This window comes from Falco cherrug, chromosome 9, assembly GCF_023634085.1.
Source record: "Falco cherrug isolate bFalChe1 chromosome 9, bFalChe1.pri, whole genome shotgun sequence".
Lineage (NCBI taxonomy): Eukaryota > Metazoa > Chordata > Aves > Falconiformes > Falconidae > Falco > Falco cherrug.
The window spans coordinates 19,017,584-19,041,204 of record NC_073705.1 but is presented as its reverse complement, the minus strand read 5'-3'; the positions used below and the strand labels follow the sequence as shown (position 1 = coordinate 19,041,204).

The window sequence follows — 23,621 nt, the reverse complement described above, 5'->3', positions numbered from 1 at the left end:
TAAAAAATAAAGAGACAAGGAGGACCCACCAGAAGGCTGCGCTGCCGTTCAGTGTGACCTGGACAGGCTGGAGAGCTGGGCAGAGAGGAACCTGATGAAGTTCCACAAAGGCCAGTGTAGGGTCCTGCCCCTGGGGAGGGACAGCCCCAGGCACCAGCACAGGCTGGGGCTGGCCTGCTGGGGGGCAGCTCTGCGGGGACGGGACTGGGGGTTCTGGGGGCAGCAAGTTGCCCGTGAGCCAGCAGTGGCCCTGTGGCCAAGGAGGCCAGTGGGACCCTGGGGGGCATGAGGAAGAACATGGCCAGCAGGTGGAGGGAGGTGATCCTCCCCCTCTGCTCTGCCCTGCTGAGGCCGCCCCTGGAGTGCTGGGTCCATACTGGGCTCCCCAGTTCAAGAGAGACGGGGAGCTACTGGAGAGGGTCCAGCAGATGCTGTGAAGATGAGAGGACCGGAGCATCTCCCTGAGGAGGAAAGGCTGAGGGTGCTGGGCCTTTTAGCCTGGAGAAGAGAAGACTGAGGGGGGATCCTATCGATGCCTACAAACATCTCAAGGGCGAGTGTCAGGAGGACGGGGCCAGACCCTTCCCAGTGGTGCCCAGGGACAGGACAAGGGGCAGCGGGCACCGACTGCAACACGGGAAGTTCCACCTGAACATGAGGAGGAACTTCCCGACTCTGGGTGTGAGGGAGTGCTGGCCCAGGCTGCCCGGAGAGGCTGCAGGGTCTCCTTCTCTGGAGACATCCAAACCTGCCTGGACGTGACTGTGCAGCCTGCTGGAGGAGAGCTGCTTCAGCAGGGCCTGGGCGACGTGATCTCCAGAGGTGCCCTCCCACCCTGAGCATTCTTGTGATGCTGTGATCCAAGGAAACAAAAAGCAATAAACAAGCGTATGTGTAGGTGAGTTTGTAGGGAGCTGGGCATCAAATGAGTGGAGGGCATACCACTGTTTGAAGAGATTCAAATAATTATTTAGGTCACAAAGATGCCTGAGTAGAAAAGATGTATGTCTCCATTGGTGTTTTCGTGGCAGAAGCTATTTATGCAAGAAATGTCACTTAGGGGAACCTCTTGAACAGAATGTACAGACAGTGTCCAGTAGTCTTGAGTATGTTTGGGCTCAAAATTGAAAGAAGTTCTCTGACAATCACATCTATTGGTCTGGAGTGCTTTCCCAAATTATGAAATGAGGCAAAAAGCCTATCGCTGTTTCACAGAGAAAATAATTTTTTTAAGAAACAGGATTTTATGAAGTGGCTTCCTTTAATAACCTGGGACAAACCCCAAGGCTCAGCATGTCCTCTTAATCTGATATTCTTAATATTTGTTCTCAAGCAAAATAAGGCATTACTTTTCTAAGAATCCTTATACTAAGGTTCTTGTATGTTTACTTTTGAGCATCTGTGTTTGGATAATTTAATCTTTGTTTTCATCTCTGTCACTGGACTTCTTCAAGGAAACCAAATTATTTCATAGTCAGAAAACCAGTGCTATTAGGCTGAAGACATAATGGAAATACCCCATACAGTGTAATCCATTTTTAATCAGTCACATCATTGAACTGTGACTAGTTAGAGAAGACACTGGAAATAAGTTTGGCCTCAGGAACACCAAAATGTGTTATAAAAGTATAAATGAAGAAAACTAGTAAATCAGAGTAAAACTAGTAGTATGGAAAATCTCAACAATCAATCATCATGCAATGGTTGAGATGATTTCAGTGTGTTACAGGTACACATGGGCCTGAAATAACTCCTTTTTTGCTTTGGGTTACACCATTAATATCATAAAGTTTTGAATCTTGACTAATGTATTTGCCCTAAAGGAAGAGTAGCTTTTTTAAAAATTAAACTACATCCAAAGCAAAGGTCATTCTAGATTCCATCATTCTTCCTTTATGTTAATATGGTAATTAATGACTGGTTTTTAAGACAAAGCAACTATTCAAAAGCTTTCTTTTTTTATTCAGATCACTTAAGGTGTAGGCACAGCACAAAACTATCCTACTCTTTGCCTTTACCTTTCTTTCAAAGTTGTTGTCTTTGCCCTATCCTGTCCTTAGTCTGCCCTGTGACAACCAGTGAGGTTATCTGCTGGTTGCACTGGGCAGTTTTCTTATAGCTCTTTAATGCTGCAGCTATTGAACAGCTGTAGGAACACTGATTATAGAGCAAAGCCCTGTTATGCTTATAACTGTACAAACACTAGACAAGCAGACAACCCAATGCCTTCCATCAAAAAGCACAAGCTAAGTGAAGTAACATTTCTAAGTGTCTGTGTCTAAATGGTTATCTGGTAGTAGATTCTTTTTGACCCTTACCTCTGTGCAGTATAGTGCTGTTGCGTTAATGACTGATGAGTGGCTGGGGCCGGGGGGAGGCAGCCCTCCTCTTGGGTCATGATGGTCAGAGAGGATCCTCTTGCTTTCTGAACTCCTTCTCAGAGAGGAGTTGAGGTGCGGCTAGATCCAGTCCTAGTTTCAGACTCAGTCAACGGATTGAAGTCTAAAGGGTTATATGTACAGCCACTCATCAGAGTCAGTGGTTGCCTGTCAGATCCCAGTTAAGGACTTTCACTGAAACAGGTCTGAAAAGTTGAAAAAATAAATTATTTATTAAGGCAACAGATCTAACAAGATCAGAATTGACATTGATAAATACACTTATCGCAAAGATCAAGCACAAGTTAAGAGTATAGCACTTCTGTTAGTAATGCTGTCCTAGGTAACATCCAGCGTGGTCAGAGGCACATATCTTACCTACGACTAGGGAGGAGAGAGGTCCAGGTCCATCGACCCATCCATAAATAAAGCTCTCGTCCTCAAAAAAAAAAAAAAAAGTAAATGCCAGATTTTATACTCATAGCAAGGTAGAACTAAGTCAATTAGTGTTGTTTCAAGTGGTCCTTAACAAGCTGTCAATTTGGGAAGGTCACTTGGGCCTGATGGTTCAGTGTGGAGCAGGGAGGATTTGTACAGATACAGATGTACAGTTAGAGATGTGCAGGGATCTTCCTGGTCTCCACTGAAGCCACACCAGCTCACCCTGAACATCACTTGGTTGGGCTGCTTGTTAGACTGCACCTGTTATCTGTTCTGCGAGATAGGGACACTGTTCAGGTCAAACGCCCGGCTCCGCTTTGAGCTGAATGCAGCCATGCATTGTTAGGTCGGGATGGTGGGGTTGGAGCACACCACCACAACTGACAACCAGTATCGCCTTCACTGAGGCAGTGAAGAGGATTTTCTGCCTGTCTTTTCTTCTTTAGATAGTATATAATGCATTGCCTACAACAGTGAGTTACAACTTTGCTTTCTCTCCTGGGTTTCTTAACTGGGGTTGGATGCTACAACGTGAATGTTGGTTGGTGTTTCTTAGCATTGCTGCTGTGGCCCAGGTGCCAGGGCGCTGTATTTGTTACCCCAAGCCCTGCTAGAGTACTGGGCAAGGCAGCTTTGTTTCAGACAGTCTCGCACTGTCTCGGTGAGTCAGGGGTTGTACGCGTGACACCTCTACAGACCTCCGCAGTACACCAGCTAGCTGTGTGCGGCAAGGAGCCGGTGGTGTGTGCTGGTGCTGAAGGCACTCAGCAGTCTCCATTTTAGTTTACGGAAAGTCTTTCTGTGTATTTCCCAGTGTAGTTCGTTCATTTATGAGGGTCAGACAGGCAGCTGTCTGGTAAAAGCAGTTTCTGGGAAAACTTTCCGTCTAAACACAAACTTTTGGACTGATTCACAGTAAAGTTTGTTAGGTCATCGTAGGCATAGACATATGAAGGGGCTTCTGTTCACCCAAAGCAGTCAAATATATTTGCTTGTCCAGGATAAAAAAATAATCAGGAAATCTTTTTCTTGCGTCTCTGATGCCTCTGTGAGAAGGAATAGGGCTGCCTCCAAGCCTGGGGTGCCAGGGAGCAGCAGGAGCGGGCACTTCCCCAGGGAGGTGAGCTGGCAGGCAGGGCTGTGCCCGTTCGAACTGCATGGCAAGCAGCAGGCAAGCAGCTGGCTGGCGGGTGAGCCCGTAGCAGCGTGCCTGAGGTCAGGGCAGCGAGGTACCAGGCCAGGGACATGCCTACCCTCAGCACAGCCCTGGCAAGGACCGAGGCAGAGGGTCTCATCTTCAGCCTCACTCCCGAGCAAAAGCAGGGCAGGCCCTGGCTTACCAGCCTGAACCCAGATTACCGGGAGCGCAGGCAGCTCGGCCCTGGGGCAGGGGAGGTGCGTGGGGCCCGGCAGGTAGAACTGGCACAGCCCTGTGTTGCACTGGGACCCAGGGCTGGGTGGTGAAGGTGGCCGCACAGACTTGTCTCTGTTTCTTCAGACCTGTGTCAAGTTGTTTATGCAAAGAAATCTAAAGTGCCTGTTTATTCACAATGTTCAAGTCAGTAAGGCAATGGCTTTGGCTACAATTTCAGCAAGGTGTGTAACTGCAAGTGTTTGGGGTTTTTTGGTGCCACCTATTTGTCAAATTAAAACAGTTAAAAAGCCAAAATCTTTAGAAATGGTGAAATTAATGATTTTCCTATTCCTGATGTGTGAGGAGAACAGCAATTAATCATATCTAATATTTAATTAGTATTATTCAGCCAAATTACAAGGAGACATATCATTATTATTTACATAATCCAGAGGAAATCAGGTCTCAGTGAGGTCAAAGAAGAGGTGAACCAGAATGTATGAAGTCAGTTTTCCAAGAATTTATATTTGGCACATGAAAGCAGACCAATTTATTTATTTCCTCAGAAATAATGAGCATTCACAGATCGCTTTGAAATTACTGGGAACTCAAGCATTCCTGAAAATCGGTCTGTATTTGTGACCCACTTGGACTTCTAAATAGACATGTAATTTCTGATGCAGCAGTTTGAGCTAAGCAACCTGCTTACAGAGAAGTCACACCTAGCTCTTGTGGAGGAACAGAAACTGGTATCCATGACTGAAAATCATGTTTACATCCAGATCTATTGTAAAACATCTGGTCATCTGGGAGTAACAGAATGAGAGCAGTAGCTTTGCTCCATTGTTCTATTTGAATCTGCCAGTTTCTACTGGTTGCCTTGCTCATGTGTTTTTCTGATTTTAGTGCTAGGTTTGCTCCCAGCTGCAAAAAGAAGCTGGCTGTGGGGTCTGTGCGGTACAGCTTTGCTGAGGCAAGGCTTCCTAACCTTCTGACATGTCATTCTCATTTGGCTCATCTCTTGCTAGTGAGGAACGCACTCCACACTTGGGGCTGAGACTTTACGCTAGCCCCAGGAAGAAGCCTACGCACTTGGATTCCAGGGGCCTGGATGAAGCACATTGCACCATTTCCCATCACTCAAAAGCACCCAGCTGTAATCAGCACCCCCACTCCACCTCCAACGCACTTCTAGGTGAGTCAAAATCCCAGAATACCAATTGCCTAGCGGAAGGAAGCAATGAATTTCCTTCATACATCACCAGCTGGGGCTGGGGTCTGAAACCTTTTGGGAACAGCTTCCAGATGGACATTAGCCTGGAACTGGAGTGTTCCCAAAGATTTGGGGAAGCCCTCTGAGCCCTCAACCAAGGTGCATTGCTGGCTACCCATTTCTAACGCAAGTACTAAGCCGGTAATTGCCACGGCAGTTCTCAGTTGGACCAATTAACTTTCGCCAAATCCGGTGTTAGTTGTTGCTTTTACTCACAACAAGGCTTAATGTGGTAGTTCTGTTGCTCTATGGCTATAGCTAGCTGCTCTTACTGTAGGACATTATAAGAAAGGACATAGGCCTCTGTTGATACAGCTCCAAGACAGTTAATCAGGCTTACTTCTTTGGCTGGGTAGGGCATGCCTAAGATCCTTTCCTTTCCCGCTCCCCAGGGTACTGGCAAAATTCTGCAGAGAAGCCTGCACACCACAGTGTGAACCAGACCTGCTGCAGAACACAGCTTATTAGTGCAGCTCACCCATCTCTTCCAACTATCACAGTTGTCCTCACATTTTGAAAAGCAATTAAAATCAACAGCACGTAACATATTACAGCTATAGTAAACATTTCCCTTGGCCATGGCAAACAGCCCTGGGAGCTCCAAACTGCAAACAACAGCCCCTCCTCCTGTTTGCAATGGGGATGCACATTCAGGTTCAACACAGCAAAAGTGATTTTCTCCCAAATTTTTGTTTGTCCTTTGCAAGCCACCTGGGGAGCCACAGCCTCCAGAGTAGCAAATTTAGAAAGCTTAAGTCCCCTGAGTAAATCGGGGCTTATTATTCTGGAGTTTATGAAAAGCATAAACTCTAGTAGAAACAATTATTAATCATGGATTGCTGAGAGGGATGCACACCCTGCATAGTATTCATTTCTCGCTGGCTACAGGTTTGTCTGGTTAATCCCACACACTGATATTCATTAGCTAAATGCTAAACCCACAGCAAGAACAGAATGAATTTGCGGGGTTGTTAGTTGGCATAACTTCAGTGACTATTAACAAGTCTTCATTCTTTATATATCAGTTGTCAGTGATAGCATTGTACGTGATTTATATGAGACAGAAGTGCTAGCATCATCTTGCAAATAAAGATATAGAAGCAAGAAGTGTAGGGCTTGTCTGAGGCCACCGTGGAGCCAATGTAGGGCTTGTCTGAGGCCACCGTGGAGCCAACACCTGAAAATCTGACAGCTTCAGGCCCATGTTTACCAATGTAAATTGTCTGATGGTGTTGATCTTGTCTTACTGGTCACAACTCGCAAGGAGCCTTAGTTCACAAACAGATCCTTTATTTGAAAATAACTTTTCAAGAACGATGAGCTCTCACAGCCTGTGTGACATTTAAACTGGGTGTTGCCACAGAAATGTGCTGTGTCTTATGTTGTATTATCCCTTTGCTCTTTAATCAGTTCCTCCTCCTTGTTGAGTTTGCAATGAAGCGTCTTGCAGGAGATTCCCAGTTCTACTTGGATTTGTTGATTACTTGCCAGGGCATTGCAGGAATTAGACTGTGAAGAGGGTGATTTGTTCAAGGAAGGCGAGCACCACACCCAGACGTTCCCTCATATCCCTTAGAGCCATACCAAGCCTTGTGGTGTGGGTAGGTGCTGAGTTCTCATCATCTGCACTACAGCCTGTGCATGGGGCTGAACTGTGGCAGAGCTTGGAATTCGGATTTGCAGGAATCTTGACCTGCTGTCAGGATAGCAGAAAATCTAGACCAATGGAATTTGTACAGCCTGCGTAAACCCATTGATCTTATTTTAAATATTTCTGTCAGTGTAAATTTTTAACCAAGTTTGAATAGGTTCTGTCCGTAAAATTGTTGAGTAAAATTTCATAGACTGAGAAGGATGCCAAGTACAGCTCAAAGTCTCTACCCTGTAAGATTTTTAGTACCTTACCCATAAAAATAACTCCTGTTGTGGCTTTGGCTACACCTGAGCAGCAGGCAGCAAACAGCCTGCAAGCCAGGCCAGGTGCCATGCCAACTAGTCTGCGTGATGGGCAGGGGTCCCTGCCCACCCGGGGCCTGGTCTTCCCCCAGCCAGACACGGACCATGCTGAGCCGCCCCCAGGGCCCCTGCTCCCCATGCTGTCCTGCAGTCTGGTGTCAAGTGGGGTTCACACTTGCATCCTGGTGTTTCTACAAGTCTTTCAGGTGCTTTTGTCACTTCCAGGTGTTTTCCGTCACTCTTCCAGGTGTTTGGAAGGTACTTGCTATTGGGCCTCTTAGATTGTTTTAGTTTTTATCATGCCCAGCTCACATATGCCAGGCATCCCTCTGGATCACTGTTCAAACCGTGCTGCTTGTGCTATTACTGAACAGTGGATTTATGGAAGCACCAAGGCCTGTTTACAGCCAAGTGTCTTACGGGACCAGAATTTAACATTTTAAGTCTGTTCAGAAATGGCAAAGGGAATTGCATTACTGCAGATATGTGTGTGTTCTGCAGAGAGGAAGGTTGGGAAAGGTTTTAAAGCTCTTTCAGGCTTCAGAGGAAAATAGTCTATCAATAAATATAAACCAAGTGAGAAGATTGTGCAAAAAATTGCCCAGGTGGCAGCCACTTCGATGTCTGAGGATGGGTTCCCTTGGTTCGCTCAAGGGCTTTGTACCTCTGCAGGGGTTGCGATCAATTTGTGCAGGCCCAGCTGTCGGCCAGAGGGAGCATTCAGAGCCCTGCTTAGGATCGTGAGATCTCACCCAAGTCCTTCAGGAAGGTCTGGGGCTCAGTTCTGCCTGGTCAATGCCACTCACACCACCACAAGGCTCAGGCTATGGGGTGGGAATGGTGGTGAGTGCAGCTTACCAGCTGGTGAGGGTCTGGGCGGACCACTTGGGGGGCAGTGTGTTTCCATAGGCAAGGCTGGCCCCGATGTACTTCTGGGGAGCCCAGGGTGGCAGCAGGGATGTGAGGAATTCTGCAAGACCACATCACCCTGTTGTTGTAAGACCTATTAGACTGATACTCACCTAGAAAGCTACCTGGTTTGGTGAAGCCCAGGGGAAAGTACCAGGGCTAGCTTCTTAATGGAAAGTATATGTTTATGGCATTTATCACAGTTGTTTCCTCTTCTTTCTTCCTCTGAATACCCTTGTTATTTCATATGTAAATTTCACATCACTTTCATTTGTTTCCTTTCTAATCTGAACAGTCCCCCTTTACTTAATCTTCTCTGTTAGAGTGGCATTCCACATATCTGGCTATCTTTGTTGCCCTTCATGTTTGTGAATAGTAATGATCAGCTCGGAGTCCATCACTTCATACATGAAGCTGGGATTTTTTTCCCCGTGAGCATTACTTGACATTTATCTGCAATAAATGTTAGTGCAGGCAAATGAGAAGTGGCAGCAAAAAGCAAGAGTGGAAAAGTGTGGGATGTTGCCTTCTGGGGGCAGTGTGCGCTCGTCTAATTACAGTAACCATGCTCAGCTTTATTTCTCAAGTGCAAACTGCGTGCTGCTTGTTTCAAGAATTCTTCTTATGCTGGACCTACCTCCCCATCGGATCTAGTCTGGCTCTTTACACCTCCTGTACTCAGTGACAGTGGGGCCATTACTTGAGTAATTAAGTAAATGCTTCCGCCGCCCCCCACCTCCAGTTCCTGCAGTTTTGACTGTTTTTACTTTAGGTATGTTTAGAGCATTTTTTCTTTTTTTCCTTTTTTTTCTTTTTTTCTTTTTTTTCCCCCTCCTCAATACATAGGCATGTTGACTTTTCCCTTACGACCCTCATCCAGTAGAGGCCTATTTGGAGGGACCCTATAGAGATACCCTTTGTGGAGGCTGGGCTTCCAGTAAAGGTTGTCTAGGTAAACTACTAAAACCAGTGGCTAGAAGTTCTCCTGCTTGTAGTGTGACACATGACAGAGGAAAGTGGCACCTTCAGTCTGTAAAATCTTAATTCACAGTAGACTTAGGCTGGGTGCTGAAAGATACACTTTTGGGTTACAGTGCATATATAAACACAGTATAGCATTGTTATTTTCTGAAAAATACAAGAAATTAATAACAAATAGGCTGGTTGGTTTGTTGTAGTACATCCTCATGCTTAGAAATGTTTTGCAGCAGGAGCTTTCTGAGGTGGACCCAAAAGGAATGAGTACCTCATAGCTAGCCCAGCCTGATGTTAAATCTGCAGTAATTTTCAGGAAAAAAATATTAAGTGAATTATGATGGGATCATGGGGTATGCTTCCACATTTTCTCTTGTGTTCCCCCCCCCCTCGTTTTTATACGTAGTATTAAAAGACTGGTTTAAATAGATTCTTAGAAATTACATTTGAAAATAGGTGCTTGGCTATCTTGTATAAATCATCTATTTTCCTCAAATATATTCATGGATATCTGTCAATTCTCCTTTAAACAGTTAAAAAATACTGAGTGATAGAGATAATTTCATGAGTGCCAAAAATCTCTTTAAACCTACTAAATTGAATCATAACAATGGTATCTGATTTCTCCATTGAGGTAAACAACACAGAAAAGGGAGAGAGAAACAATTTCTGAGTCCTTTCTCTAAACAGTTTTCTGCCTTGGTTAGGAGTTCTGCATATGTAATGATGTCCAGGCACAACTTATTATTGCAATTGCTTATTGTCTCATGTTATTGTTGTATATCACTATTTAAATACTTGCTGACCTGTGCAAATAAGTAGCCGATCTCCAAAGAGCTCTGTTTGGCTCCGAGAAGGAACAGTAACCGTTCAGTAGAGGAAATGATTTATGATGAGAAGGCAGGGTCACCTGCGTTAAGATTCTATTGTAAGATTAGGCTTTAACAAGGGAACGCTGGCAAGTGAGCACAAAGGGGGTTTTAAAAGTGCGCAGGACAACAGAAGCAGAAGTTGTAATGTCTGGAGCAGGACACAGGCACACACCTGAAGCTGACTGACAGGAATATAGTTTTGCAATGTGGGTAATTTATAACCCCTTCAACTGGGAGTGTTTTCTTAGCTAATTAAACCACAGGATTAAATACTCTAAAATGATTGTTGTGGATGTGGTTTTCATCCTCGGGCAGTCTAGACATCTGGGCAGCTAGTGTCTTCACACCTGGGAGAGTTCAGTTACCCAGCTTCACTGGGGTTGCAGGTAAGTTACCTTTGCAGTGAGCATTGCCCGCTGTTCACAGTCGGACTTGGCAACAGCTCCGCAGGGCGAGGGCAGCTGCTGCCACTAGCTGTCTCTCCACCGGCTTTCTTGAGGATGTCTGAGCATCTCGTTTACCTGATTGGTGATCAAAACTCTTACAGTGCAGCACACAGCACAGCTAAGGCTCTCCTCCTTTCTGCTAACTTTTTTTGACTGTTAAGGAAGAAACTTGAAGCCACTTGGTTTGGACCATCTTTCATGGTTTTGTGTACTGTGAGAAAGGGAAATATATGGGAGAAATATATGGGAGCTCCAGAAGTTTTGTGTGTGCCTGTAAAACTTGTGTGTTTCAATCTGTAATGGTATTTGTAGTGACATGCAGTACAAGTAATTTTTTAACTCCTCTGTTGTCCCTTGCTGAAGGGAAGTGTGAGCTAGGAATAGGATTTTCAGATCCTCAACTGGCATCATGCGTTTGTCAAATGAATTACGCTGGTGCCTGGGCTGACACCATCCCAGCCCTGAGCTTGGGTGCCATCCAGTGGAGCCAGGGACGGTGCAGACTGTGTTTTCACCGCCTTCCGTGCCTGCCTCAAAGCAGACAGATGCCAAAGATGAGACAGATGTTAGTTCTGTGAATTTTATTTACAGCCAGCAGGTGTGATTTCCACAGGGAGCTTGCTCTTCCCTTGAGAATGACAGCCCAGTGCTACAGCTGTGTGGGATCAGAGTGCACATCCTCTTCCAAACGCACTCAGGGATAAAAGCTAAATGAAGTTTGGCCCATAATTGTATTGACAGCATTTATTTTCTCATGTAAACATAAAATGATCTGTCTCTCTTTCTCTGACGCACCCACTAGCCTATCCTTCTTTGCCGTAAGGAGCTCACTTTAAGTCAGTTCTTCCATGTTCTCTCTGGATCCTTGGCCTTTACACATTCTGACTTTATTTTGTCTCAGAATGTATATGTAAAAACACCTTTCATCTTTCCTTGCACAGTCTATGATATTTCTCTACTTTTGTTTCCGTTTATGGGACTGTAGTACAGACATACATACAGGCTATGAACCATCTGGTTGCATGTACACATGCATACCTCAGCATGAGACACCTTACCCAGACCTTCGTGACCAGAAACATGGTTCTGCCTCATGCATTTTCATGCACTTCTGTGACTTGCAAGTATTCAAGAAGCAATCAGCTGCAAGCTAGTATCTAGCTGCTGTAATGTATTTTTTGGTAGTACTTTTCAAATGTAACATAAGGTCATTAAACAAGAAAATAATACCCTCCTTTGCAGTATAGAAATTCCTTTAGGTACTTTGAGGGCTTCTGAATGTGCAAATATTTGTGTTTCCGTGCCGTCAGGTGTATTTGCCTCCTGCCCTTCAAAGGCAGGAAGTCTGTGTCACTGCAGACTCACAGTGGTGGATTCTTAATGGGGATCCCAAACCAACCTGACAGATCTTGAGTGTAATTTTTTTAACCTGTCAAGAACCATCTTTTTTTCTTTTGCATTTTATTTTTATCAACAAGATACAAGTAACCAAGCCCTCAGAAGGAGGTGTAGAAAGCAGTAACATTCACAGCTGCTCCATGGAAAAGTGTCACAGGAGCATAGCAAAGGTTTAGTGAGTTTTTAATTGTGAATGGCACTCCATACTGAAGGCACAGTTTTGGGGAGAAATCTGGTGAAAGCTGCACATTTAATTCAGAGTGGCTCCACTGCATTACCTTCACCCAGAATCAAGATCAACAGGAACATGTCTGTATCTGTTCATGTTGGACAAGTGACCTGAGTTCTGCTTTTCTGTGGTGGCTGCACTCCCATGAGGTCATGAGAGAGTCACTGTCCCACTCTCTGCCTCATTTCTCTCATTATAAAGCATTAATTACTTCACTTATTCCCACAGGTTTTGTGGCTGTTAATGGGGAGTGTAAATCACTGTTTTACTCTTGCTCTGGCTGGGAAATCAGGCCCATCTTTCTCAGTGTGTGTTCTCAGTTCATCACTTGCAGGCAGAACGGAATGCTGGAGAAAGTGGAGAGTCCAGCTACTGGGTGGAGGCTTCGCTGTGGTTCCCAAATACCCTCTTGCTGTGCTCGTTGGCTCAGGCTGTGTTTGTAAACACTCACAGGCTCTCTCCTTTGGATTGTTCCTTGGAGCCAGATTTTCTTTTGATGTTAAACAGGATGTGTGTGTTAATTAATTTATTTTACTCAGGGTAGGAAATTGCTGCCAATGTTCTTTGAAGAGTCCTGTGAGCCATCTCTCCCCTTGCATAAACATTCAGGCAATTTTGGTTAAAGTGTTTGGTTTTTTTAACTATGCAGAAATGTTAATCTGGCTGTTTTACAGCAGAGAGGTTTTACAAGCTCCTTTAAAAATGTCAAGGTCATGTTTAAACAGTTACTGTTTAAACTGAGGAGATGAAGCACTGGACAAAGTGGATTCAGAGATGAAAAAAATGAAAACCAGTATTTTCTACTAACAGGTGTTATTTGAGAGTTTAGTGCTAGTGAAAGTGATGGTGAAATACTTTGGAGACGGATGGCTTCTGCATATACTCCCTTGTACTGTGGACATTGTTAGTAAAAATACACCCTTCCTGCCTTAGTCCCAAGTTGAAAGAACTTTTGCCTGGTGATGACAGGAAAGCACAGGCTCTGTAAATGTTGACTTCCTGAGGCTGCCAGGAGAGGCCAGTTCATGCCAATTACGGCAGTGACGTTTGTGATGTGGAAGTATACAACTTCATGGTTTATAATGGTCCAGGAGGCTGTGATGATTAAATGTAGTTTGTGAGGTCTCCCAGATTTGGAGTAACCTCTCAGGGGGAAAAGGATGGAGAATCCCAGTGCTGGATGATTCTGTCATTTTGCATATTATAATACTGCACTCCCATTTGGGTAAGGAGCACAGGGTGCTGCTTTTCAAAACTCAGGATTCTCATACTGCAAGTTTGACAAAAATAATCAAGCTTTATGGAATGTTGTTAAGTTATATTTAAGTTGGAAGAAAGCAAATCCTTATATTTTTTAAAATATATTTCTCTTTTTGTGATAGCATTGAAGTTCGATCTTGGTTTGATTGCTAGGGTGTTATTGATTTGAGAGCTTATGCAGTTCAAACTGATAAGTCTATCACATGCTGCCAGACATGCACAGTATTTTACCAAACAAGACCAGACAGATGCCTTGTTCTGAAGAAACTGCAGTCTGAGTCGGATCTTTCAAGATACTGTATGATGGCAGATTATCATGATTTGGTTTCTTTGTAATCTCAAGTGTCTACATACACTTGAGTGTAGATTTGGTGTCTAGCACTTTCATTGTAGGACAATAATCCACAGCCATTAACATTAAGACCTAACTGGGAAGGTAATGGAAAAAGTCTAGCATCTCCCCAAGGACTGTGCCATAAATTCAACCAAGATGACAAGAAGAAAGAATCCCAAGATGTCGATAGTGTGAGATACATGAAATTTATCTCTAATTTGAGTTGAATTCAAAGAAAGCTAGTAATGGCCAAATGTTACAATTACTTGGGTGGTGAGAGTGAAACTGGAGGCTTTCCCAGTGATCTGTGCTCCATTTTACAATGCAAAGAAACAAAATTTGTTATAACTGGCACTAAATTTGAAGTATTTTCTTTTTTTTTTTCTTAGCAGTAGCAATGACTGATCCACAAAACCAAATGGCTCATTTCTCATTCCTTTTGGTTACAGGTAACCCACAGCAATGAGGGAGTTCCTTGTTCTTCATCTTCTCAACACTATGAAAGGCAGCATTCAGCTCATGAGGACTGTCCATCAGTCATCTTTCTTGCAGTACTATCCTTCCCCTTGACAGAGACCTTATTTAAAAGCAGAGGAAGGCCCCACCCCAGGATGTGGCACTAGTTTTCAGTGTTCATTCAGTAATCGGTAGCGTTTGGTATGGTATATGCATCATGCCTTACAATAGTTTGAGTTGGTGGAAGTATCTGGGATATAGGGAGAAATCTGTGTTCATCCTTTATGTAACAGTCATTGAGTCACGCAATCTTGTTTAAACAAACAGTGTGAATCTTAAAATAGCCCCTGGACATTCCACCACCATGGCCATATTCAATTGAATGTTCAGGATGTTTCCCCACTATCGTATACCACACAGTAACCCTTCAGTGACAGCACAGCCGTCTAGAGACAGCATTAAGCTACACTTGGCACTGGACATGCAGGTCTGTTCACTTGCTCTGCTGAAGCAGAAAAATCTGCTTTTCTGTCATCCAGCCACTGAGGGAGGCAATAAACATGAAACATTTTGAGGCTAAGCACATCTCAGGGTGAATTTAACACACCAGTTATTGTTACTGGGTAAGTATTACAAGAACTCATGGAACATGACCTTGTTGCTGTGTAATTGGTGGGAAACCCTGCTTTTCCCCTGATAAACAATTGACATTGGCCAGTTTCAAGAAGACAGGAATGAAAACTTGACATTCTTTGAATGCAATATTATTAATATCGCTATAGGTATAGAACTAGAGGGAATTGTTCTTACTGCTCAGAACACTTCTCTGATTTCTGTAATCTTCGCTGGTGATTTCTATAGGGTCTTAATGATACATTTCAAAGACTAGTTTAGGTATGATAGAAGCGTAAATATTTTGTGGAACTGATCAGTTAAGACAGCAGCCAGTAGACATTGCAGCTCAGCATTCAGAAATTGTTCAGCGGTGTCTCTCTAGCAAAGAAAGCTTCAAAGAGGAGGCTGGAAAGCCTACTCTTCTGGAGCGCCCTCAGTTTCTAGCCTAGAGCTCAGGCTAGTGTTGGAGGAACTTGGATTTTCATGAGATGAGAAACATAAAATCAGGCTGCTGCAGCCCCTTCTGTATGGGTCTGTGGGTGAAGTACTCAGATTTTCAAGACTGTCCATGTGTTACCTTCCACCAGGCTTTGCCTGTATCATGTGTACTTGTGCAGGAATCTAGTACAGGCTGTGAAATTGGTCAATAAACCTGATATTGATCCCTCAGCAAAGGTAGGATAAGGCTTCAGAGAAAAGACTGTGTGGAGTGAGCTTACGGCAGCTAAATGTGCTGAAAGTGTACTGAATGCTTCCCTTTCCTAGCTGGGGACCCAACCTCCGCTTCTGAAATCCAAAGTCACAAGCACTTCAAGCTGAGAGGAGGATACCTCACATCCAGGTGGCCTGCAAAAATCCCAGTGAAAGGCACGCATGCCCATGAGTCACTGGGGGAGCTGGGAAACCAGGCAGTCTGCCAGTGGGTACACAGGGCCCTGTCTAGAGGCACCCAGGCACTGAGACCCTGCCAGCCCTGTGTCTGAACTGCCCTGGGGGCAGTGACCCACAGCACTGAAGAGCAGAGAGGTACAGAACAGGGCTGGCCATTTGGACATACCTGCTGGTGCTGTCTCCTAACAGGAGCAACCACTCAGTCACATTAAAATAGAACAAATTTGCGATGATATCAGGTTATATGTTTTATGAGCCATGTAATTAACATGCGACACTCAGTGCCATGGGATATTATTGACTTAAATAGCTTAGTAAGTATCAAAAAGGATTAGACGTTGACATGAAACAGAATAGCATATGCACTGACACAAGCTACAATCAAAATTACAAGGGCTACCAATCCTTGTGCTTCAGGGCATATTTTGATCATCATTGTGGGGTCAGGAGGAAAGCCACTCTAATTGAGTAGTGCGCAGTATGCACGTGGGCTATAGTTATATGGCTTTCTTTTCTGGCCTGTTTTGATTCCTTCCTCTTCTCCCTTCTCTGTCTTCCTTTAATGCCCTCCTGTTCCCCCTCCCTCACATTTATTGTCGGGAATAGGTCACTACCGAAGACAAGACGCTAAACTAGATGGATGGCTGAATAGTCTGTACTAATAGGTTAATTTAATGTTTGCTTCTCTCCAGAACTCTGATGTTTATTTCAAATATGAATTTTATATTCACTCGCTAAAAAGTTCCTCTCTGTCTCTCCTTCTATGCACGCTACTTTTTATCAGCCACACCTAGAAACCCATTTAGGCTTATCTGAGTAATGATTTTTCAGAGGTAACAAATGAACCTCAGTTTGGGAGAAGGAAGAGAACAACCAGGCACATTAAAGGAACCTGATTTTTCTGGTAGATACTCAACAACTGCTTAAGTAAAAAAAAATAAATAATAATTGAGAGATCTTGTATTGCATAGCCAACACGAATCATCGCATATGAAGAGAAGGGGTTTTTTTCTGTGCACATGACAGCAACTCTGTGGACAATCATGATGAAATGATGCCTGATTTAGGTATCTGCACTTTTCTTTGTAGAGTCTAAAGCAAAATAATTGTTAAGAATTTTAACACTTAACCTTCACCTGTCAAAAAATTCCCCATTTTAAGATGATGCAGTATTTCACACAGTTCTGGAGGTTTCGGTGGTTTATTTTGTATTTTCATATGTTACTTTGTATACTGAAGAAGTGCCAGGAAGCCCTACATAAAGAGTTGGGCAGGTTGCATTTTGAGTCTTATAAATGCCTTGTGAGTGATAAGACCTACCTGGAGTTACTCACTCTGAAGAGACAGACTAGACAGCAGAGGCACAGAGAAGAAAATTACTTGATTTTCTGTGGGACCCCGAGTTAACAGCAGAAACCCAGAGAATGTCTATTTAGAAAATATGCCCACTCATTTCGCTTGTTTCTAATTTCTTTTTTGCTTCTTGCCTTCACCCTCTCAGACTGATTTTTAACTTCAATTCTTAACCTTCCCAGGTCCTTTATTTTTTGTTAACGCACTCTCTTCATGTTTGGCATTAGCAGTGCTGCTCCATTCAGCACACTGATACATGCTGCCCCCTGGGCTTATTCAGCCTTGCTGGAAAGATGCCGTCATGCACCTTCTCCAGCATCCTTCCCATTTCCACAGTGAGTTGAATTTCAGTTGTTTTCTGTGAACTCATTTTGTAGTCCTTCACTCTGCTTCCCTAAAGACCAACACTTTTGTGTTATGGCCTTCCCACATAAATTCTTCAACATGCCAAAGCCAAGCTTAGGCTCCAAGGACAGATGGGCCTGATTCAGAGGCCATTAACATCAGAGGAAATGTTCATTTATGCCCATGGGCTTTGCATTAAATCCTTTGTATTTTACTTACTTTCTTTAGTGCCTCTTACTCAGCTCCAGTTATTAAAATCAGATTAATCCCTTGCAGATCCCTGACAGTTCAGTGTACTGTATAAGCCAACCTGTGCTACTTCAAAAAATAGACACCAAAACTGCTACTCTGCTAATGTGAAATCTGCAGCTGGCTAATAAGAAAAGCAACGCATTAACTCCAGATTTCAATTCTGCATAACTGAGGTCAGCATCTCACTTACTGTTCATTAGCTGAATTTCCCGTTACCAGCACACAGGCTCTCTCAAACCCATTTTTTACTGTATTTTCTGGTCCCTACAACATTATTCTGACCAGGAACCGTTCAAGATTCACCTCTGTTTGCAGTTTTACTCTCAGTACAAGTAGACTGCTGTGTCAGCCAGAACATCAATATTTCTTTCTGTTGACACAATACTCTTATCCATATTGCCACCCCTCCTCCTGCTTCATTTTGTCTACATTCCTTTAGAAAACTCTACTCCTGTAATTTAGTCTCCCACTCAGTACTTGGTTTAATCAAGTCTGTCACTCAATTTATATCCCACTTGTCGCTTAACACAAGTTTTTCAGTTAGCAATCTGTTCCCGTAGCACTTGCTATGCATAACACATGGTTAGCTTTTCTTTCCACACTTCCCTCCCTGTTCCCTTTCTGATTTCCAGACCTCCCTTTTCCCTGTAACACCTGAAGACGAGAAACTTCCTCTTCTGTCTCCCTCTTTTTATGTTCCTCATGTCTTTTTATGAGACCACTGCAACCGGGGCTTGTGAAATACGATGGGGTGCTTGGCGCAAGGCACAGAACACTCTGAGTCCAGTTAAAACAGTTTTCAACTGCAGAATCTCACTCAGTTTAGCACATAGCTTTAGGTAAACCTCTCCCGTGGCTCTATTTCTTTGTTGTGGCTCGCACCCCTTTCCATCTTCATCATCTTTCCTTGGTTTGTAGGAACACAGGACAAATGCACAGTTAGTTTCTCTCCCTCTGGCTGCTCATTCAGCACAGCAAGCTAAAATCCAGTCTTAAACGTCAGAGTCCTGTTCCAGTCGCTCCAGGTTTTTTAACATAGCGGACTGGGTTGCATCTATCTTGATAGTGCAACCACAGCACAAACTTAACAGCTCACCTTTCCTGCACAAAGAACACCTAACATCACTTTGGATGGTGGAAGTGCAGTGCCTGTGTGGCAGCAGCATTGCTCACCACCACATCTAGGATATCCCACTGGAGTTTCGTGTTATCAGTCAATTCCCCTGGTAAGGACTATGGGTTGTCACATCACTGTCCTCCTCATCTGCAACTCTTTGGGTGGGTCACCAAATGAGGCTGGTGGGCAATTTTAGCTCGGCAGGGGGCAGATTCACTGATTGGCACCTGTTGGATAGATCTTTTGGTGGTTCTCTGAATCATTCTGCTGGGTCAGCAGGTTTCCAGGTTTAAATGCTGGCATGGTGTAAGGCGCAGAATGCTGTTTCATAATCACCTTCTAGAAGTACTGCTTTGTTGTAATGCTACTGTTAGGTTGTCCTACTTTTGCTATCTACTTTCTGCATAGGCTGGGTGAATTTTTTGCCCACTGCATCACTTCGGTGTAGACTTTGCAGCACTGGGCTGGCTGCATTTAACCTGGAGACAGGGAGCGTGTGGAGAGACATGCTGGTGGCTGCTGCCACTGCTTTTCACGTGATTTAAAATAACACGGTGCTTTGGTAGTTCAGTCACAGAGCAGGGATGCACGGTGTCTAAAGTACTTGTTCATTTTCAGATCCCTGGCTTACGGTACACTCATCCGTCAGCGCGTTCGTAACGCAGCTCGTGCTGCCAGTCGCGGCGAGGCCGGCGCAGTCCTTCGCGCTCTGGCTGGGTCAGTGACTGTCCTATATAAATCCGTGTATTAAGCAGATTTGGCCATTGTTCAGACGGGGAGAGACTCACTTAAGTAAGGGGAAAAGGCCCCGGCCGGTGCCGCAGAGCCCGCGCCGCAGGCAGCAGAGGCCGAGGCGCTGCCGCCCGCCGCCGGGAGGCTGGTGGCTCCGGGTGGCTCCTGCCCTGCCCTGCCCGCCCCACGCCCGCGTCCCGCCGCCCGGCCCTTCGCACTTGGCCAGGGCTCCGCGCCCTACCGCTCTGCCCGGCGCCAGGCGGGGCCGTCCTCGGGGACCCCCACCCGCATCACGGCTCGGGCGGGAGCAGGGGGCTGGGGGTCCGCGCCCCGCTGCCCCGGGAGGGTGAACGCAGCGCCGGGCCCCGGCCTGACTGCGGGCGGCGGCGGCCGTGACCTGCCTCCGCCTCCTCCTCCGGGGAGCACGCAGGGGGCGGCAGGGGGGGCCGGTCGCCCGCCACTAGCCCCGCCGACGGGCGCCGGGGTCCGAGCGGCGCCCCCCCCGCCTGCCCTGCCCTGCCCTGCCCTCCCGTCGCACGCAGGAAGTTCACCCGGCCGCGGCTCTGCCCGCCCCGGCCGCCGCAGCGCTCCCCGCGGCGGGCAACTAGAGGCACACCCGGCGGTGCGGCGATCGGGGGCTCCGGCCGGACCCCGCCGCCTGCGGAGCGGAGCGGGGGCCGCAACCGCAGCCGCCCGCCCCCGACCCTCGCTCCCGCCCTCCCTCCGCGGGCGGGGGTAACCGACTGCAGTGGCCGCTCCGGCGGCCGCGCCCCGGCTGCAGCCCCCCGGGCGGGCGGCGGCGCTGCGGGAGCCCCGGGAGCGCCCCCGGCGGCCACACCCCGCGGCGGGCCGGGGCCGGCGGAGGGAGGGGGCCGGCGCGGGGTGTCTCCGAGCCAGTTCTCGCGGTGCTGGCCAGGCTCAGCCTCCTTCCCCTCCCCGGCGAGCGGTGACTGTGCACGGCGGAGCGGGGAGCGCCGAGCCGGGCGCGGGGGGAGCCCGCGCCGCCCTACCGAGCCAGGAGGGAGCCCGCCCCGGCAGCGCGCCCGCCCGGCACGGCACGGCGCGGCACGGCTCGTCCCGGCCGCCCTGCCCCATGCCCCAGCGGCGCTGAGCCTCCCGCAGCCCGAACATGGCCACCACGGCAACGTGCACCCGCTTCACCGACGAGTACCAGCTCTACGAGGAGCTTGGCAAGTACGGAGCCCGCGCCGCGCCCCGCCGCCCGCCCCGGCCCCGGGACCCGCCGGCGCTGCCCGGAGCCTCCCGCGCCGGCCGCCCGGCTCAGCCGGGAGCCGGAGGGAGGATTAGCCGCGGCGGCTGTAATCCGGTTCTGCAACCCCCCGTCCGCCCCGGCGGCATCGCCGCTGGAGGGAAAGGTGCTCCTGCGGCCCCGGCTCATCCCTGCCGCCGGACGGCGTGTCCCCGCGGGCTGCTCGCCGCTCCTGCCGCCCGGCAGGTCCCCTCTGCCCGTCTCGGGACGCGGCTGCCGCCGGCCCCTGCCGCGCCGCCTCTCCGCCGCACGCTCCCCCGGCCGGGACGCGGCACGGTGCCCGCCGCTCTGCGATGCTCCGCGCCCCGCTTCCTCGTCCCTGCGAAGGGACGGGCTGCTGTTGCACCGCGCTTCTCCTGCCCTCCCTCCTTCCCTGCCGCTCCGCACTTGTCTCTGCATTGGCAGACCTGCTGCTGCACCCTAGGACCAGGGCTCTGCAGGGGCACCCCTTGGGGACAGGAAAGCAGCGCGGCAGTGGCCGGGGTGGGATGGTGGGTACAGTGCTTTCCTGGGTGCTGCTGCTGCTGCTCTCCCCCTCCCTCCCTGCACCAAGCGCTGGGCTCTGCTGCATCCCTCTTCTCCAGCCCCGTGTCCCCGTCCCTCCCCACGATGCTGCAGCTGTGTGTCACCGGGCCCGGGCCCCGGTGCTGGTGCTCACCTTGCTGCTTATTGGTTTGTATGTAGAGGTTGAGGAAGGGGAGAAAAAGGCAGGACTCCGCAGTATCAGGAGGATTCAGGCTATTTTAGGCTCTGTAGGGCTAACTGTCTTGTGGGGCCCTTGTGCAGCTCCTCTTCCCCTTTCTTACACTTTTAATATGTACATTTGTCCATAGACATGGGTTCATGTTCCTGGTCTGAAGGACTTGGAATTTTCTGCCAGTTTTCTCTTATTTGCCCTTTTCCCCTTTTCAGATCTCTCCTGTCAAGCCAGTTGTTACTCTTTTCCCACCCTGTTTTGTTGGTTTGGGTTGTGTTTTTGGTGGTGTTTTTCTTTTTCTTTTTTTTTTAAAAAAAAGAGCGACTGCTTTCAAGCACTCATCTGTGTAGTCCTAGAGATGTTGAGTCCCTGTCTTTTCACCTTGGTCTCCGTTGTATCATCATCTTTCCTCACAGAAATCCTTCTTCCCCCTCTCTCTGATGTCTTCTCCAAGTGGCTTTTTGGAATAGTTGTAATTATATTAATAGCTCCAGCCTGAGAAAATGCTCAAAGCCTTGTAGTTTCCTACCTACTTCCTTAATAGGTGCACACTTATCCCCATTTTGCAGGTAGGTAGAGAGATGTAAGAGAACTAGTAACTTCTGCAAAGTGTTGCAGCGATTTTGTGACCGAGCTGGCACTTGAACGTGGGAGAAATGAGTCCTGGTTGTGTGATGTAACTGCTGGGGATACTGTCTTTGGGAGACGGACTTACCGGCTACTGTTTGCAGCATCGTTCTGGGCTGCTTGTTTCCTGTTCATCAAGCCCTTCATGTCGTGTTTCTGTGTCCGTCTGGTCCCTCTGTCCCTGCACAGTGTGCTGTTCTTACCGTGCTGTCTGTGAGGGGGCTTGAGGGGTCTTCAGGGGGGCTCAAGTACCATCTAGGCTAGGTTCTCTTTGTTGATCAGACAGATGTGCTGTTCATCAGAGTCTCGTGTGTGGTTTCCCTCCTCTGTATGTCTTCTGTCCTGTCCTTAATCTGGTTAGCTCTGGGGGTAGAAATTGCTGCTACTGTACTCACGTCTTCAGTTTCATAGCTCCTACCCTCTTTAATTTTCTTCTAGGGGAGCCTTCTCTGTGGTCCGCAGATGTGTAAAGAAAAGTTCATCACAGGAATATGCTGCAAAAATCATCAACACCAAAAAACTGTCAGCCAGAGGTTAGTGTCTCGACGTACCTTTCTTCCTTTTATTAACAGAAAATACTTCACTGACGTTGAAGTTTTAATAAGTCTAAGCGTTCTGAAGTTGCTTGTCTCAGTCGTTATTTCAGCGTTACAAAATAATTGAGGTGTGTGGCAAAGAGGAGATTGAAAGGAGGTAGTGTAGGATGATAGAAAGATTCCTGTATCTGGCAACGGATGCTCTGTGAAGTGATGTTGTCTTTTTTCTCTTTGAGATCTTTCTTCTGCAAGCTGAGCTAGAGGTATGTTTATAGAAGGTTTATTTACGTGTGTGTGTACCGATCACTCATAATAAAGAGAAATGTTGCAGACTGATTTTGCTGAATGTGTTTCCTACCTAGGAGATCTGTCTTACCAGAACAGATGTTTTGGGTTTGGGTTTTTTTTTTTTTTTTTTTGAAGGGTAGACGCTGTATGCCTTGCTCCTTTCATGCTGCAGTTAAACGTGGTGTGTTTGGAAACTAACGGATTTGTCTTGTAAGGCAGAAGTAGGTTGGATGAAGAAATCTTGCAAATTTGACTTCAACAAATTAGAACAAGTATTATTTTTTTTGCTTTTGTTAGTCCTGGAGACTTCCAAAACCTGAAACCAGACTGTAGTGTTCTGAAAAGAAAAAAAAAATCTTAACTCTTCTTCCCCCAAGCTCTTGGTCTTCTCTTTTCCAGGGACGTATGTATGCACAAAGGGTAGTGTACCTTGCAGTATGCAGGGAATGTTTATCTTCTGCTGTGTAGGGAATCCCTTACAGGGATTAAAGTTGCTTCCTGGGCAGGGTGGATACGGGGGAGAGTGAGAGAAACTGAACTCTGCAGTAAAAGATGCTGAAAGCAGAGTGTGCAGCAAGTTGAGGTGCCAGAGGCAACTCTTTGTAGGAAAGGTGAAC

The 23,621-nt window shown here is 46.8% G+C and overlaps 1 protein-coding gene across 12 annotated transcripts in view; it reads left to right on the top strand.

Moving 5' to 3' along the window:
• Positions 1–20,537: 20,537 nt before the first annotated feature.
• Positions 20,538–23,621, top strand: part of CAMK2G (calcium/calmodulin dependent protein kinase II gamma) — a 121,699-nt gene continuing 118,615 nt past the window's right edge. For 4 of the 12 annotated variants that reach the window (XM_055719615.1, XM_055719613.1, XM_055719618.1 and 1 more), the window contains exons 1-2: positions 20,540–20,780; positions 22,619–22,713. In XM_055719615.1, the coding sequence (XP_055575590.1) occupies positions 20,716–20,780; positions 22,619–22,713 (160 nt within the window). In that variant the 5' untranslated portion in view covers positions 20,540–20,715. Of the gene's footprint in view, positions 20,781–22,618; positions 22,714–23,621 lie in introns of all 12 variants that reach the window. The other 8 variants (XM_055719614.1, XM_055719611.1, XM_055719619.1 and 5 more) reach the window with 5 other exon arrangements.